The sequence below is a fragment of the Gobius niger genome, assembly GCF_951799975.1.
Source record: "Gobius niger genome assembly, chromosome: 18".
Classification (NCBI taxonomy): Eukaryota; Metazoa; Chordata; class Actinopteri; order Gobiiformes; family Gobiidae; genus Gobius; species Gobius niger.
The window spans coordinates 9,868,682-9,885,740 of record NC_136869.1 but is presented as its reverse complement, the minus strand read 5'-3'; the positions used below and the strand labels follow the sequence as shown (position 1 = coordinate 9,885,740).

The following is a 17,059-nucleotide window of genomic DNA, read 5'->3' as shown; positions in this document are numbered from 1 at the left end:
TACAAAGTTCTATGCACTTAGTTATGTTTAAAAGTAATTTACAATACAGGTCAAAAGTTTGGTAAAATTGATTTTATGTTTTGTTAATAGATTCTTCAAAATAATAATAATAATAATAATAATGATGCATCAGTTTTATATAGCGCTTTTCTGGACACTCAAAGACGCAATGTGCAAAGCTTCAAGCAGCTTTTGGCATTTTCTCAGTGAGCTCCACCAGGTGTAGTCACCAGAATGGTTTTCACTTCACAGACTGTTAATCCATTTCAGGGACGACCTTATGAAGCTCATTGAGAAAATGCCAAGAATAAAGGTTCAGGGTCGGTCAGGCAAAATTACTGTTGTTGATGCTGGGATTTTTGTTATAATGTATGGATTCTCATTTTTGGACATTTCTGCTCAAATGTTAAGAGATTGTGCCCTATTCTTACTCAGTGCAGCAATGGTTCTCAACCTTTTTTAGTTGCACATTTTCTATTAAACTACACAGACAGTATGTGGATATGATCTGATGTCCGCCAACATTTTCTCGCACTCCCCACCCCAGGTTGAGAACCACTGCTCTACAGAACCCCTTGACGTTCAGAACTGAGTGTTAGAAGTCCCAATTCCGAATCGCAGCAGTATTATATTTACCCATATGAGTCCATCCACAGGGATTGACAGTAAAACCTGGATGTTCTCTCTGGTGGATATGCATGAGTCTGTATTAGAGCCATGTATTTGGGTGATACTCCCTCCTGGACGCAGACTAAAGGGCAAAACACGAGTACGGAACACATCGCAGACAAAGTTTTAGCATGTGCCGACTTTGGGATGCAGTGGTTAAGCCATGTGGGTGGGCGCAGATTATGGGGCGGATACAAAGATAGGAGAGAGCAGAGGGCTGTCCAGCGAATCATGGAGTCACATGTCTGGCTGGGCACAAAGCAGGACCAAAACACAGATGGAAGGAGCTGGAATTAGGACACCATCTCTTTTTTTCCTTGCTTATTTCTTGCTTCCAAGCCCATTCCACTTGCAACTACTGCAACTGCTTCTACTCATTCCTACTACTACTCAATTCACAATTAGCAGCATTTGCTTTTGTGCTTACTAATACCATTGATCAATAACCAATAACCTCAGACCAACATATGCATTATAAACTAACTTTATGAAATCTAGCATCCAAATGTGCTGCTGCAATTGTAGATACTTGCTTTTTCAAAACAATTGTGACTTCTATCCCCTAATCTCTCTCCTTCCTTGCTCCATCTTGAGTTTTTTTTAATGGATAGCTACTCAGTCTTATACAGCTCAGCTCACCGAACCAGGCTACTTGCCAGCTTCCAGCGTTTGCGCACAGAGCGCAAGATGTGCGATGTTGTCCTAAGTGCTGGCGGGATAGACTTTCCTTGTCATCGCGCCCTTTTGGCCAGCTCCAGTGAGTATTTTTGGGCGTTATTTGGAGAAACCACAACGGAAAGAGAAGCGGCCTCCGTTAGCCTCCCTGCGCTAATGCCAGAAGGACTGGACGCCATTTTGGATTTTTTGTATTCTGGCTGGCTTAGCATTTCACAACAGACTCTTCCTCTTGTTTTGGAGGCAGCCAGGTACTTGCAAGTGGACACAGCCGTTGCTATTTGCGAGCGCTTCATGATTGAAAGCTTGAATGAAAAAAACTGCTGTGCATACGCTAACTTAGCTGAACGCCATGCCCTTTCGGATGCACTGGAAGCCGCCAATCACACTATTGCTATGGAGATGAACCTTTTGCTACAAGAAAGCAGAGACAATCTTCTTGAGTTGAATGTTGAAACAATGATGGCTGTTTTGGACGCTGAAGAGATTCCCAGCACAAAAGAGGGTGATCTTATAAGACTAGCTTTGGACTGGCTAGATGCAAACGGGCCCATCCCACTTTTGAAATCAAATCTTCTGTTAAGCCGATTACGATTTGGACTAGTTGCGATGTCCGATCTTGCAAATTATGGCCACAAAGCGATGAACACCCCTCTCATAAGGAGCCAGCTAACTCGAGCCTCGGAGTATCACGGATTGGGCATTGGGAGGCCACTCAGGCAAAGCAAGCAAACGGCAGTGAGGTCATCGCCCAATCGAGTGATTCTTGTCGGAGGCGGGTCAAATCCGGATTGGCCAGAGCAGCAGATGATGACTTTCCATCCAAGAACCAGGAAGCTTTCATCGCTACAATCAGAGCTACCAATGCGATTGAAACATCACAGCATCTGCTCGATTGGCGGGTTTCTCTTTGTAATTGGCGGAGAAGAAGTAACAGATTGGCTCCAAGATGGAAAAAGTTCCGTTGCAATGTTGACGAGTAACAAAGTGTGGCTTTACGATCCACGCTTCGCCCAATGGGAACAGACGGAGCCCATGTTGGAAAGGCGATCGCAATTCACATGCTGCGTTGTCGAGGACATTATTTATGCTATTGGCGGGAGACAAACTCAACAACACGCAAGCATATCTTTAGGATCGGTGGAGTATTTTGACATGACCATAAGATCCTGGAGAAGGGGCGCACCGCTGCCCAACCCCGTTTTCGGTCATGCTACATGTACGCTGGACAATGACATCTATCTATCAGGTGGAGTCCATGGCAACCAGGCCAGGATCTTGGGTAGCAACTCTAGCTACAGCCCAGACCACCACAGGGAAACAAGCAAAGATGTCCTATGCCTGGACGTTGCAAGCAAACAATGGGAAAAGAAAGCATCCATGTCCATTGCGAGGTTTGGACACCGTATGGCCAATGCGAACGGATACATCTATGCTTTGCTGGGGATGTACGAGCCTTTTTGCGACATCGAAAGATACGATCCAAATGCAAACACCTGGACAAGACTTAGGCCTTTTCTCAATGGGTCGTTTAACTATGGAATGGTTGCAATGCCCTCTGGGAATTTGCTTGTTTTCGGAGGCAGAAGGTGGACCGACGGGCAAGAGGTGATAGTGAAAACAGTATTGGAATATGATACTAAGAAAGACCACTGGCGAGAGGTGTGCCAGCTCCCAAAAGGCATAACAGGGACTGAATGCGCACTGTTGGCCATACCAGACTGAAGCAGAGACATGCTGTGGCCCGTATTAGACAAGGGGACAGATTAAATGGACCGGTGCAAATGTATCCCAGGCTGGAGTAGGCGCAGGGGGTTTAGCGGGGCAAGTTTAGAAACAATATCACAACATGAGACTTGTTTGCACTTGGATAGAAAACACTTCCTAGACGTCTGTGTTAAAGACCTTGTGATTTGACCTGGAGTGTTAGAGTAGTCGAGATTTGAGGTCATTTAAAAATGCAGACTAAACTCAAATAAAGCTTGTTTTTGCACAAAGTAGATACTCAAAGGTCATATTTTTCTCAATTAGCAAGACACTAGACACCATCTGTTTTTGTAAATGTGTGTGATAAGCTTAGTCTGAAAAAGGGTTACTTTTTAGTCCCTAGTTTTTCTTTTCTATTTTCTTTTTGTTAAAGAAATCTCCACTTTCACTGACTCTAATATTCAAAGCAAACCAAGCCATATCTGTAGAAAAATCTATTTCTCTCTTAATGTATGAAACCCATTTCGGTGGGATGGATATGGTTGAACACGAACAAGGGACAGGATATATTGGCATTTTCACCTCAATATATCTTTTATCTGAGAGTGATCCGGCACTGAAGGAGAAATGAAACCGCGGCGTACGGAGGATAAAAGTGATTGCTGAAACTGAGTGGAGCGGACATGATTTGATTTAGTGCACAAAAGGTAATTCCTGAACAGATGAGTTCTAGCAGAGGAGACTTGGAGAGGAGAAATAGAGGAAGAGGACAGCGAGAGAGGCTAAATATTGTATGTAGAAAATTGTAAACCACATTCCTGTTTATTACCAGAGTTTAAGATTTGTGCTTCTCCTTATGTGGACATAATATAAGACAGGAACAGGTAGTATCACACTAGTAGGTGTGCTTCAAAAATGTTTTGTAAAACTTTACACATTTACACATACACATCTATTATTTAAGATATACAGATTGTACAAAGACATATAACTGTTGTGTGTTGTTTGAATTATTGACTAAACTATTGACTAATGTATTGAATCGTCCCAGTGTGAAGCTAAATCAAACATTCCATCTAAATGTCATTTCCCCTTAATGATACTCTACGTACGAGGCTGACCTTTTCATTATCTACTCAATAGATTTCATTGTTATTTTTAATGCCAGCAATTGGAAAATACAGTGGAGTTCATTAACAGGTTAGGACTGTCTTTCTTTTGGATGCATATACATTAAGTATGTTTGTTTTCATGTGCATTTGCAAAAATACTATTAGGCAAAGCAATGTTTTTTTTTTCACTATTAGGTCTATCCAATATGTTTCTTTCTTGCCCCACTTTAACTGAGAGTGTGCTTTTTGTTGTCAATTTGTAAGAATTAAAGAGTAATATATATTGTTGCTTTCATGGTCTGTGTTGCTGACTCATATACTCTGCACAATCTTCGAATGTGTTGCATGTAAAATCCTTAGACCTGAAATTGCCTCTAGAATTTGTGGTCAATAACTTGCTCTATGTTGTGCATGAATTTGAACGTCTCTGCTCTTCTCTTCATTAAAATCATTGGGGGTCAGTCAGTGTTGATTGGTCATCGGGTTACACGTCCAGTCATACCTTACAGGCATGTTGCCCCACATCAAACGCAGTGTAAAAGTATACACCAGCCGTGTGAGGAGACTGCCCTCATTACAAGTGTTTGGACAGAGGTGATCTATCTCCAACACCCCCTTGTTATTGTGCTGACAGAGAGACCACAACAGCTGCTACCAACTGATCATTAGGCCCACCACAGCGAGGAGAGAGAAGGATATGTAAAAGTACGAAATACAGATTAAGTTCTTGCAGTAGTGAGAGAAATAATAATAAAAAGGTATTAGCTGGATATAAATGTTAAGGTCCTATTCAGGCTTTGACATCAAATACTTTGTCTTTGTTGTAATCTAACGTAATAATAAAACATTATGTGATGAAAATACCCCAATGACTTAAGATATTGTCAAATGTAGTCATACAGAGTCTCTGAGTATTACCTCAAAAGCGCTACCACATAGTACCCTATTTTCATAGATTTTAGATTTCTTTTTTCCTCTATTTTGGAGACTTCACTTAAGTTATTGGAATCATTTCTCCATTGCAAGATATATATATATAACCTTACCATTACCCAGGTCAAAACAAAATAAATAAATAAATTACGAGGCTACTGTGCACAATTTGGTTTCGGCAGTGGTGTAGCGTTTCCCTGACAACCAGAGGGTTGTTACACGACAAACAATCTACTCTTTTCATTTTTTGATACTCCACCAAAACATGCCGAATGGGTGTATTTCCTACCAAATAAAGATACAAAGACATGGAGAGGAGCAAGGTGGTTTTACAACCCAAATTTGTACATACAACAGTAAAAGCTATCGATAGCATGCAACAGGATAACGTCTAACTTCAAGTGCCGTTTCTTTTTTCTCTTATATTGGACAATCTTCTGTCAATTTGAACATTAAAACAGTAGCAAGGATCCGATTCAGACTTCACTTTATTGGCGTGTATAAAATATGCTTATAGTCTGCCAGAAAATGTCTGAAACGAGTGAAAAATTATGATTTCCATAACACACTTCCTTCCCACCTCGCTAGGCCACGCCCCCGGTATGCAGTGTTGCTGCTCTGTATCTATCCTGCCTAAACAAGTTGTAGGTATCCCTGGGTAAGACAAAAAGAATGCATATCAAGTGTTTTTTTTATTAGACAAATAGCCCAAAAAAGACAACAACACCTTCATTACTGATCAAACTTTATTGATCCTCCTCCCTCATATTTGACTTCTCACTTACATAAATACTTCTTTTTACCATAATTTATAGATAGTCAACAATCAACAATTGTCTGTCCAAAATACCTGATAGTCGTATTGAGATTGCAACAGATCCAAGACAGTCTAAAAAGAGCCAATATAGAGAAAACACAAGATATTTATGTATCTACAACATGGACATGCTACTACGACCACAGCAGTAGCGTATGGAGCCATGGGACTAGAGCTTGTGAGTGTGTGCTTGCTTCACTGTTGATTGCTTTCATATACAGTAGGTTTGTGCAGTTTCGGTATAAAGTCGTTTGGCAGCAGCGTATACAAATATTAAAAATCTATATTACCTCTATATAATTATAACACCTCAATTTCTATGCAAATAAGTACTCTGTATATGTCTATCGTGCATGTGTTAACTCAGAGGAGAAAACCACCCACAATGGCGTTCATACGTAGACTACTGAGTTGAATTTATGAAAGAAAAATTGTACATTTGAGTGTTAGTTTACTATCAATTTAAAAGATGGAACTGAAACTGGGAAGCAAAACATTTAACTGTGGATAGCGAGCCTTTACGCAATAACGTTTCTTGCAATATTTATCAAATGAAAACCTTCAATCTCCCATGACAAGCTGCGGCCCAAATAAAAATGTTAATTTCACTTCAAGAATTTTCAGCTTGATCATATTTTGGTATGTAATATCAAAACAAAGATTCAATCACTGATCAGAACTACAAAAAATATTCATCATCGGTAATATGAAGTGGCAAAAGCTCACTACCCACTTCCTATGTCCAAACAATTGACCTTTTTCCAAAGCCCCGCCCCCTTAAGAAATGTTAGCTAGCTCCGTGAAGAAGCAGAGTTTAGCATTATGTCATTACTGGGGAGAAGTGCGTGTTAGTGGCTCTTTTTGGTGCAACAGGAGCACGATATCCTCCAGATCCAGTCAAAATAGGTTGTGCAGTGGAGGAAAATATTCAAAATATGCAACGAAGGGGACACTACAAATACTGAGACTAAAGCACCAGTGTGGTAGGAAATTGAAAAACATCCCTGGAGCTATGTGAAATGCAACCAGCAGCACTGCAGTGTTAGTCATTCTCTTGATAGTCCGCACACAACTTACTCCTGGGTAAGTTCTCTGCTTTTGTTTGTCTAGTATTGATAAAATATGAGCGTTATTGTTAGATTGGCCAGCTTGCAAAACCTAAGCAGAGGCACTTCGGACTTGAATCGGAAAGTTACGACTTAAGCCCTCTGTGCCCGACACCCAAGTATAATTTTACGGCCAGTCTGGGGTTGGCATAAGTCGCAGATTTAACTTGAAATGTGCAAGCAGCTGCTGACAGACGCCCGAGAACACGGCCTCATAATGCGGCCTTAAAGGAATAGGCGTTATATTTAATCACAATAAACTATAACTTTATGCCTGGCCTTTATTTATTTATTTTAATAATTGTATTAGATGTAATGGTTTTACTCCTAACCAAGATTGAAATAAATATATATATTAAATAAACTGACATTTTGTTCTGTTCTGACTGGGACAGAATTAGACTTGCTGGAGTATGTTTGTGTGTGGGGCCCTGCCCACTGAGCCCCCTCCCCTGATTCGCCCCTGGCCTGTGCGCTCAGTGCCTGCAGCTTGGTCCTGACTGGACTGTGCAGAGAAGGCACTCTAGGCTTCTAACTTCACCCCCGTTTGGCCCCATAGAGGAGAGGAGGAGAGGCTAAATGCTAACAACATCTTCAGTGTTTTTGTGTGACTGAGTGCACGCGTAAAGGCCAGACAGGTACGCTTCAACTCATCTAAGCTCAGGCAAAAACATATCTCAGTATGCAACAGTGGCCTATTCCTTTAAAGCACTTAAAAAGTAAAGTAAACGTGCCAGATATTCCAGTGGCACAAACAGTTTTTTGGTGGCGATGTCCAGCAAATGACAACATAGATGGTAAACAAGTCTTATCTTGGCTCAAAAGTTAGCAGGCTGTAGTTTCCAGCTCGTCTTTCTGCTTTGAAAGGGGAAAAACCCCTCCATTAGCTTCTATGGAAGGATATCCAGGGTTGCCATGAATTATGATTGGACTATGACCGCTTTGGGGCGGGGTTTTGCAAAAGGTCAATAGCGTTGGTTTTGAGTAGACTGGTCCTTCTAGCAGGAAATAATCTCTAAAAATGTTGAGAACATTCACTCATCTTAAAAGTCACATCTGGAAATTATAATTATGGGCCTTAGGTGGGATACATTCAGTTAATCACAGGGCAGGCCCAAAAAAATACATGGTAGAAACGTATACAATGTAGAAGTTATTGAAGTTTTTAGGGTGATCTTCTCCCTGTTTGCATGCCTCAGGTCAAGCCCAATCTTATATAGTTTGTTATCTACAAATCAGCACAAACAGATGTCTCTAAAACTAGATAAAATTCATGACTACTTCATCTATAAATCACCTGTGCTGTCCTCTGTAATACTCTGCGGTTAATTACTATCACGGTACAGTAAATATCATGGCAGACACTGAGTATAAGGCTCGGGAGAAGAACACAGTCCGTACGTGTCACTCAGAGCAATCAGACGCCGATGAGTCACGCCAGTATAAATACAGATGAGTGGCAGCTCAGGAATAGACCACTGTGAAAAACAAGCTGCATCAAAAAAAAACAAAGGACGTTTCTACAGTTTTTTCTTTTTTTGTAATGTGGAATAAAACGGTTTCTACGTTTTGGGTACAATTTTTCACGATTTTTTAAGATGTTTCATGCGAACATTCATTTCAAGTTGGGGGGGAAAAGAGAGTCTGAGAAACCAATTTCAAGGACTGTTTCACAAAGGGGTTAGTGCAATTAGATTACAGCAAGAAGGTCACAGGTTTGATTCCCAGTCCAGAGGGGATTGGGGCGGTCTGTGTATGTGTAGCATATTTTACCTGTGCCTTGCGTATGTTTTCCCCAATCATTAGAAGATGTAAAACAGGGGTCACCCGCCTTGCCTGGGACTATCCTTGTAGTATGTGCAGAAATTACAATTATTTCAAGACCTTTTTGAGCCTAAGGTCGTGTGAATAACATTGGACTTTGTGTCAACAGCATAAACTAGATTATGTATGTGTAAAATATGTACCTTGTGACCTATTAATAAGTACTGTTTGCCTGTAGTAACATGTAGTAACAACAATAATGTATGCTCATATGCAAGGACACTTTTACAATAGGTTTCTAAAGGCAGTTTTCCAAATTCAAATCCTACAGTACGAGCCTCTAATTTATCTAGAAAAAAAACACATTATTATTCCACATATCTGGAAATGTTCCTAAAAAGCAAAAAGTCATAATTTGTTGAGCTGGGTAAATGCCAAAACGATCTACTGTCCAAATATATTGCACATAGTCTCACAAATGTGTCGCACAAACTGTAACTGCAGCGTTAGGCATTTGAAGCACACGAGCGGCGAGTATTAAATCTGTCAATAAGTCTCTCTATGGTCACCCACGGAAACAGCGGCTCAACCAATCAAATCGCAGACCGGTTTGACACAAGGGGCACAGATCTCCCCAGAAGAAGAAGAAGAAGAAGCTCGTCTCCTCGCAAAAGCTGTCATCTCATTCAAAGCAAAGTGTCCCGTTTCAGCATATGAAATGGTCCAACGCAGAACCTCATCTTGATTGGGAAAAAAAAAAACCCTCCAGCGGATGTGGTGTAAGTCTGTAGCTCACACGTGGGTCTCAATGAACGAGTGCGTGTGAGCGAGGGAGGGGGTAAGGGGCGGGGGTCCGGGGTCCGATGGGTCGCTCTGTTCGGGACCGTCCTGAGTGAACAGCTCTTCATAGGCCTGTTTCCAATCCTTGAACTCGGTGGAAGACAGCTGCGGGCGGGACAGCAGCCGGTCGATGAGCGTTAGCTCCCCCTCCCTGTCCTGAAGGGGAATGCAAGAGACGGACAGGGTCAGCCGGAGCACTGGCTGGGACATGTTTAAGCTTCGTTACACAAACGGACAAAAAAACGAGACACACGGGTAAAAGAATGCACTAAGTTTGGGAGACCGGGTTTACTGCCGCTGACGACCTGAGTTCAAAATCATTCAGGGCTGTGTGAAAACAGTAAAGTACTTTCTATCTAGAACTGTAGTCAATACATTCATGCAACTAATATCCAATAATTACAACGCTAAATTGATATAATCTAAGTTATATTAACAAAGTGACATTGTACTCATGCATAAATTACAAGTTGCAAGTACTAGTATAACTATGCTGACATCACCTGGCTGTATAACATTCGGATTACTTTTTGCTGTATACCTTAATAAAGTATCTACTTACTTCCACACTCTGCTTGGCGATAGTCTGTTACTTCTATTGCCTTTCAAAATTGGTGCATTAAAAAGTGATTTTATACAAATTGCTCCAATCTACCTGGGGAACATTGGTGCAATGCATTTCCCTGTCACACTCGAGCCTCTATTTCTGGATAATACATTCATATTCAGCTTTCCCTCGCCAAAATGCAGCAGCTCTGCAGCAAATGAGGAAGAAACCAATAATGGCGCCGTGAGAAACGACTGCAAAATCATCATCCATCAGTGCAACAGTATCTGGAAAGTTCAGCAGCTTTAATTTGCTGATACTTGGGAGCTGACATTTTAGACTTTGAAATATTATGCAACATGTTCACAGTTTAAAAATGATGCTCTGCCAATCATCAGACAGAAATATTAATATTTTTTTTTATATATTTTGGAATATTGTAAATCTAATGCTGAATGCAGGTAAGCGTTTATGCCATTTTTGCTTACAACGTTACAGATGGATTCAGCCCAAAACTTAGTGTATTCCTTTGTAAGACAAGGACCACATATAAAATTTACTGGCTTCAATAAACAAAGCCACAAAAACGGCTACAAGTAACAACTCTTCCATTTACAACAAACTGTCTGGAAACGGACAAGCACGAAGCAACATAGAAATATGGGGACAATAGGACAGCACTGCACCAGGGCGAAAACCGCATGAAGATAAATGACCAAAATTAACGAGAAAAGGATGTTGGTTAGTCCTGAACATGAGCGAGCAGCTGAGCAGTGAACAATGTGGACGATTAAAGGGATAGTTCGGGAATTCTGACATAGGTCCTCATTTCTTTGTTATCCAGAGTGTTGTTGATTTCTGGAGATGTATATATGTATATTTAAATTCATGCAGTCCTTATATTTGAAGAGTTTAGTGGCGCTAGGCTAGTGCTAGGCTAGTGCATGTCTATGGTAACTAGTAGCCTGCATTAAAAACAGTCTGACCCAAGCACAGTACGCCTGAGGCAAATCACTTATAACACCAGACTACCCATAAAATGTCTGTGTCGATAGAATAATGCTTTAAATATAACCATTTTGCATTTAAAAGAACTCATAATTGAGCAGCATCAGCTTCCTGGTTGTAAGCAACGCAGCGGCGGAGTGATCTGCTCGGTTACCGGATCTACAGTAGTTTGTTTACCTGCAGCCGACATTACTACACGTGGAATTCACAAAGGAGCTTTCTACAAATCTGATATGGCAACGTTTGGAGGACGACTCCATGATTTTGAAGAGGTTTTTAATGCAGGCTACTAGTTACCATAGACATGTGCTAGCGCTAGCACTAGCCTAGCACCACTAAACTCTTTAAATATAAAGACTGCATGAATTAAAAAAATATATATATAGATCTCCAGAAAACAACAACACTCTGGATAACTAGGAAATGAGGCGCTATGTCAAAAATCCTGAAATATCCCTTTAAGTTTGACGAATCTGAAGATATATGCCTTTTAAATTCGTCAATGTATCGCACAAACCAATGCAAAACAACTTTCAGGTTGACCACTTTATACAGAAATTGACCCCAATATCCAGAGATTATGAATAATTTAGAAACGTAATTATATTTGATATATTTTAGGTATATGTATTTTGAAAACAGTATTTATTGGTGTTATTACGCCTTCGTAAGACTATGTTGCGTACAGTTTCACACACAGATACAATAGTTGGGGCTCCTCGGAGGGTGGCAAGATATAATTTTCAAAAATAACTAATATGTATTATGTATTTTGTAATTTAAAACAGTATACAGTAAGTAAAGCAGATCTAATAACAAAATAGACAATTCAAATCAATACCAATGAAGCAGATTTGAAATGCTTTGACCTCTGTAATGAGCACAAGCAGCTGGTATCACATTATGAGAAGAACATCCAAAATAAATAACTGTTATGTCAGTGCTTGATCGTCCTGTCAGTCGTGCACACACAAACACACACAGTCTCGCACTGCTGTCATTTTCTCTTGTTCAGTGACTTAGCGCCCGTGACTTGCCTTGAGCGTGGAGGTGAGTATTCGGAGGCGGTGCAGGCGCTCATTGAGCTGTGGATCGGCCGCTCGTCTCAGAAACGACTGCCTGAACTCCGACTGCCCTCTGCCCTCCGCCCCCCGACCCAGAGGACACACCCCGCCCTGTTCGCACGCCCGGAACAGGTCGCCCAGGGACGCGCCCTCACTGCCGCCTGCAGCACAAGACAACAACAATGTTCCCTCTAAGACTGTTCAAAATGGATTACTGAGCAAGACTTGAAATGGGTGTTTTGATATAGTAGCAACAATAATACAGCTTTTCCTCACTTTCTCAGCTCGTGAAGCATCAGGGCAAAACAATCGGGGGCTTTTGGGGAATCCCATGAGATTTTGTGTCCTAAATGACTTGTGTTTAGCAGAAAAGGAGGTCAACAACTTTCAGTGTCTGTTTCCCACAGCAGCCACTGGGGGACAGAGAAGCTCCAAATGAACAATTATGCAAATGACTTCAAGAAAGCTTATTTGTCTTGGTCTCATTACTTTAGACTATATTCACTCTGCATTTGTGAGTAACAGATTAAGATATATACTTTCCACAGGCAGCGGAGAATCCCTACATTTTGAACACTTTCAGATATTCTTCACGGAATCGATGCAGTTTTAATCAAGACCACCAGCCAAAAGGAAGGACTCTTATCCTAAGCTACTAAATTACTGGCTATGAAATGGATATTAAACAATACTGGATTATGAACAAACCTCAGACAGTCTCAGAGTGGTATAATGAGATTTTTGGAAAGAGCTAAATTGAAAGGAAAACACTCATATGTGGCTGCACCTAAAAGAAATCTTTGAGACATCATTATTAAAGGCTCAGGTACAACAAATTGCAATGCATGTTGAGAAAAAAGAGTATTCAACTTTTCTTGCCCCGCTGTGTGATCACGACATACTAATTACCCATTAGATCTTTTTTCCCCTCTTAGGAAATGCTTTAATGTCTCCTTATGAATGCTTTAGCCTAATAATACAAACCCACGTGAGACTCGCTGGTATTGCATCAAATCAAATTAAAAGTTTACTACACCTACTTCCTCTAATGCCCCTAATGCTCCTTCATTATTGCGGCTTGTTTTTCTATTTTGCATAAACCTTTATTTCCTCGCTGGCCTTTTCTTAGCAGCACCTCGCTCTGATTAGCTCATTAGCACACGTATGAATGCCGCGGCAGTCACCTAGCCGCTCGCTAACGAGGATTTGAATTGAAGTGAATGCGGCCCGAGAGCTTCTTCTTATTTCATGTTTTTATTTCTGGCCCGTGTACTGACGTCAGCATCCTCACCTCAGGGAACCTTGTATTCCCCAGTGTCTCGCGTCACTCAATATGCAACATAATGTCCTACTACGCACTTATCGCTGTGTTTGTCTAGTGCGCCTACACACGGAACACCAAGGAATCCAAGTAGCAGAGCAGGAAGGTACACAAGGTACTTTTACTTAGGCAACATGTATGCAAATATACATTATCAGTGATTTTTGTGTTGCTCCGATGGATACTTTCAATAATGGCTCCAGTACTGAAACCACCTTCCCTTAACTGAAGTAAAACAACCTCTCTAACCTCTTATCCTTTTATGAATGTTTGAATGCAGCCATGATCAAAACCAGAGGGTCCAGGTATTCAGTAATAAGTAACAGTAATTGTGTTACTCGTGAGGTGGACTGTGGCTCAGTAGTGAGAGCATCCATAGATCCCAAGGTCAGCAGTTCAGAGTGAGTTGACACATTAAGACACTTCACCCGTTCATGGTTGCAGCTGTTTTAAAGGAACAGGCCTCCACTTTTCCATACTGAGATATGTTCTTACCTGAGCTTAGACGAGTTGATGCGTACCTGTCTGGTCTTTACACGTGCGCTCAGTCACGCAAAAAGACCGAACATGTTGTAAGCGTTCACCCTCCCCTCCTCTCCGCATGGACCCAAACCGGGGTGAAGTTAAAAGCGACCAAACTCTTCCATATTTCCTCTATTTAAAAAACGGTTAAGTGAACGTTTACATGAGCCATGTATAGTTACAGAAAATTTAATATGTCGATTTTCTAAGCGGATAAAAGGGCCGTAATAATACCTTAGGAGCACTTCAACATCCGCACTGTAAAGTCAAAGTGCTCCTAAGGTATTATTATGCCTTAAAATATAGTTCCCCTTTTATCCGCTTAGAAAATTGACCTGTTTAACTATACTTGGATCGTGTAGACCCGTTTGGCCCCATAGAGGAGAGGAGGAGAGGAGGAGAGGCTAAACGCTAACAACATCTTTGGTCTTTTTGCATGACTGAGGGCATCAACTCGTCTAAGCTCAGGCAAGAACATGTCTCAGTATGGAAAAACGGTGGCCTGTTTCCTTAAGCTTTTGGAGTGTCCGTATCAGAAACTTCTTTTGCCGCACAGTGCCTGATCCCAATAGTACACCATTTTTATTTATAGAAGGTCATGATTACCTAAAGGTGCTATACACAATTTTTCACAATTACAAAACATTTTTTTATTCGTGGTACTAAAGATTACTCGTCAACTGAACTGAGTTTGGTGGGGTTGTGAATGAATGAATGACGTTTCACCTCTTTACACAGAAGCTTGAACGTCCTCAACTCGGCCAAACTCAGTCTTGTCGATGAATACTTTCAGGACGAAGCCTGGACCAAAAATATTTATTTGCAGACTGAAATATTCTTGTTTCCCATTGTAGTCAATTTCTCCATTGTGAGATCAATAAAGGATTATCTTATCTTTTCTTAGTATCGTAGATATTTGTGGGGAAAAAAGGAGACAGCTACCTGTGGAGAGCACCATGTTCTTAGCAATCATGAACATGGAAGTAGCAATGGTGCTAAAAAACAACTAAACAATTCCCCAGGTTGAAGGTAGTTGTTGTACATAACCGTGCCACTCTGCCCTCTGTGTCAAACACGCAACAATCGACCCACCCCAATGAAAGAAAGAGAGGCATGTATTAGAGAAGTAACAAAGGACCACAATCAACAATTCAAACAGAACTAGTGTCGTGTGTTTAAGGTGTAAAAATGCCTCTCTCACCGTTGTGGGCGTGGTGCTCCTCTCTCTGGGGCGGGGCGAGCAGCGAGTGCAGGTTGCTGTCTCGGGGCAGGGTGAAGCTGCGGGGTTTCCCTCCCTGCGTCGCCATGGGAACGAGCCGGTGCATCGTCATGGGCAACGGGACATTCCTCTGCGCGGGCAGCGTGTAGACCCCCCCGGACAGCATCAACATGGACCCGCCGCCAGGACCCGGCTCCGCGAAAACCGCATCCTCTGAAGAAACAGACGTGACAGGGCAATTTAGGAGACGCATTCATGTGATGCACAGCCCGAGTGTTCAATTAATGCAGTCTCAAGAGGTATTTTAAGAACAACAAAAGGGTAATAAATCAAAGGAGAAAGAAAAGTTAATTGGAAAACTCATTTTAAGAAACGCAGAAGGCCGTTAAAAACTGGGCAACGCTGCAAAGTGCCCGCAGTAGCTGTCATTCTACGTTGTTAATGTGACTTTAATAGAGGTCTGAGAGAGAGAAACAAAACGTATTCAAGTTATTAAAGGGGATTTACCTGTTTTTTACACAGTGAAATCCATTTCGCCCCCTCACAGTGTAAAGATGAAGATGATAAATATGTGCTTTGTTTCCTTTTACCTAATGGTCCTGTTTGCAGATAGTGGAGTCCAGATTCAGTCAGTGGCGTCTCAATGAGGTCCTGCCACGAGCGTCTTTGTGAAGAAGAAGAACGCCCCGGGGAGCCTGTGTCACTGCTGCCCCCTGCCGGACTCGAACGGTACTACACACAAGCGCAGAGGAATCAAAACCTTTCATTAAATCTTGTTCAGCAGAAACAATTCCATTCTATGAAGTTGGGGATCTTCTACACCGTATCAATTGGCACAGAATCTCTTTTTCTTACAATACAGTGTATAGTTATATAACACTCCAGAAAACATTGCAATACATTCCTTCCTTCCTCCCAATCCATTCTGAAGGAACATGTACTTGTATTTTGTCAAAGATTCCACTTGAGATTAGTTTTGCGCCGAAACACACTTTTTTTCCCAGCCTGTTTAAAATCAAAGTGTGCTGTTGAAGGAAACAATGGAGGAAAACTGTCATTCTGTGGGTCTCCCTAAAATGCGTGGGTTTTGGTGCAAGTGGGGATGGTTTGGCGCGGAGGCTTCCACACATACTTGGGTGTACGGTGCACCTTGGTTTTTACTCATTAATTGTCTGTGGGAGTAAATACTACAGAAAAGACAAAGGGAGAGAGGGATATTGTACATCCAATTACACAATGGAGATCTTTTTTTTCCCTCAAACTTGGCTGTAAATACTGTTTAAGTTGTGCTAGCCCACAGTTAGCGTTGCCCGTTAGCCTGTTAGCTTCTTTTTCGTGATTCTATTAGTGTGTATTGGAGCCTCCGACCCGGTGCTGGGAAAGCTGCAAGTGTGGTATTCTGGCCACAGACACCAGAGGGAGATGAAAGACCCCCAATTACCCCCAGAGGGACTACAAAAACGATTTATTAAGGTAAACAAGTTACTTAGTACTGCTTTAACCAACATTAATGGTCTCACCACTGTCATTCTTGCAGTTATGTATTCACCATTCACACCATAAACGATTTTAGCTGGTCAAACTATAGCAATAACACCTTAAAGGGGCTAGATGCAATACACACTGCCACCTCAGGTCATACGTGTAACTGCACTTTCTATATTAAGCTCGTGCTGGACGGCACATCAGACCCGAGGTAACAACTTTTTAAGTGACAGTGCAGGATTTTGGAGGCAGTTGTGGTGAACAGGTCTG

General features: G+C 41.5%; 2 protein-coding genes across 4 annotated transcripts in view; one reads left to right on the top strand and one right to left on the bottom strand.

The window, feature by feature from the left end:
* The window catches only part of cnksr2a (connector enhancer of kinase suppressor of Ras 2a), a gene marked incomplete at its 3' end in the record, with an annotated part of 107,643 nt that overhangs the window by 13,855 nt on the left and 76,729 nt on the right, over positions 1-17,059 (bottom strand). Inside the window, exons 21-24 of one of the 3 annotated variants that reach the window (XM_079576564.1) lie at positions 15,895-16,036; positions 15,287-15,517; positions 12,216-12,403; positions 9,576-9,779 (exon numbers count right to left, since the gene is read on the bottom strand). In XM_079576564.1, coding sequence (XP_079432690.1) covers positions 9,576-9,779; positions 12,216-12,403; positions 15,287-15,517; positions 15,895-16,036 — 765 coding nt within the window. Of the gene's footprint in view, positions 1-9,575; positions 9,780-12,215; positions 12,404-15,286; positions 15,518-15,894; positions 16,037-17,059 lie in introns of those variants that run through there. The other 2 variants (XM_079576565.1, XM_079576566.1) reach the window with 2 other exon arrangements.
* klhl34 (kelch-like family member 34) lies at positions 1,170-3,380 on the top strand. Its single transcript, XM_079576005.1, has one exon. The coding sequence runs from the start codon at positions 1,273-1,275 to the stop codon at positions 3,067-3,069; it is 1,797 nt and encodes a 598-aa protein (XP_079432131.1). The 5' UTR covers positions 1,170-1,272; the 3' UTR covers positions 3,070-3,380.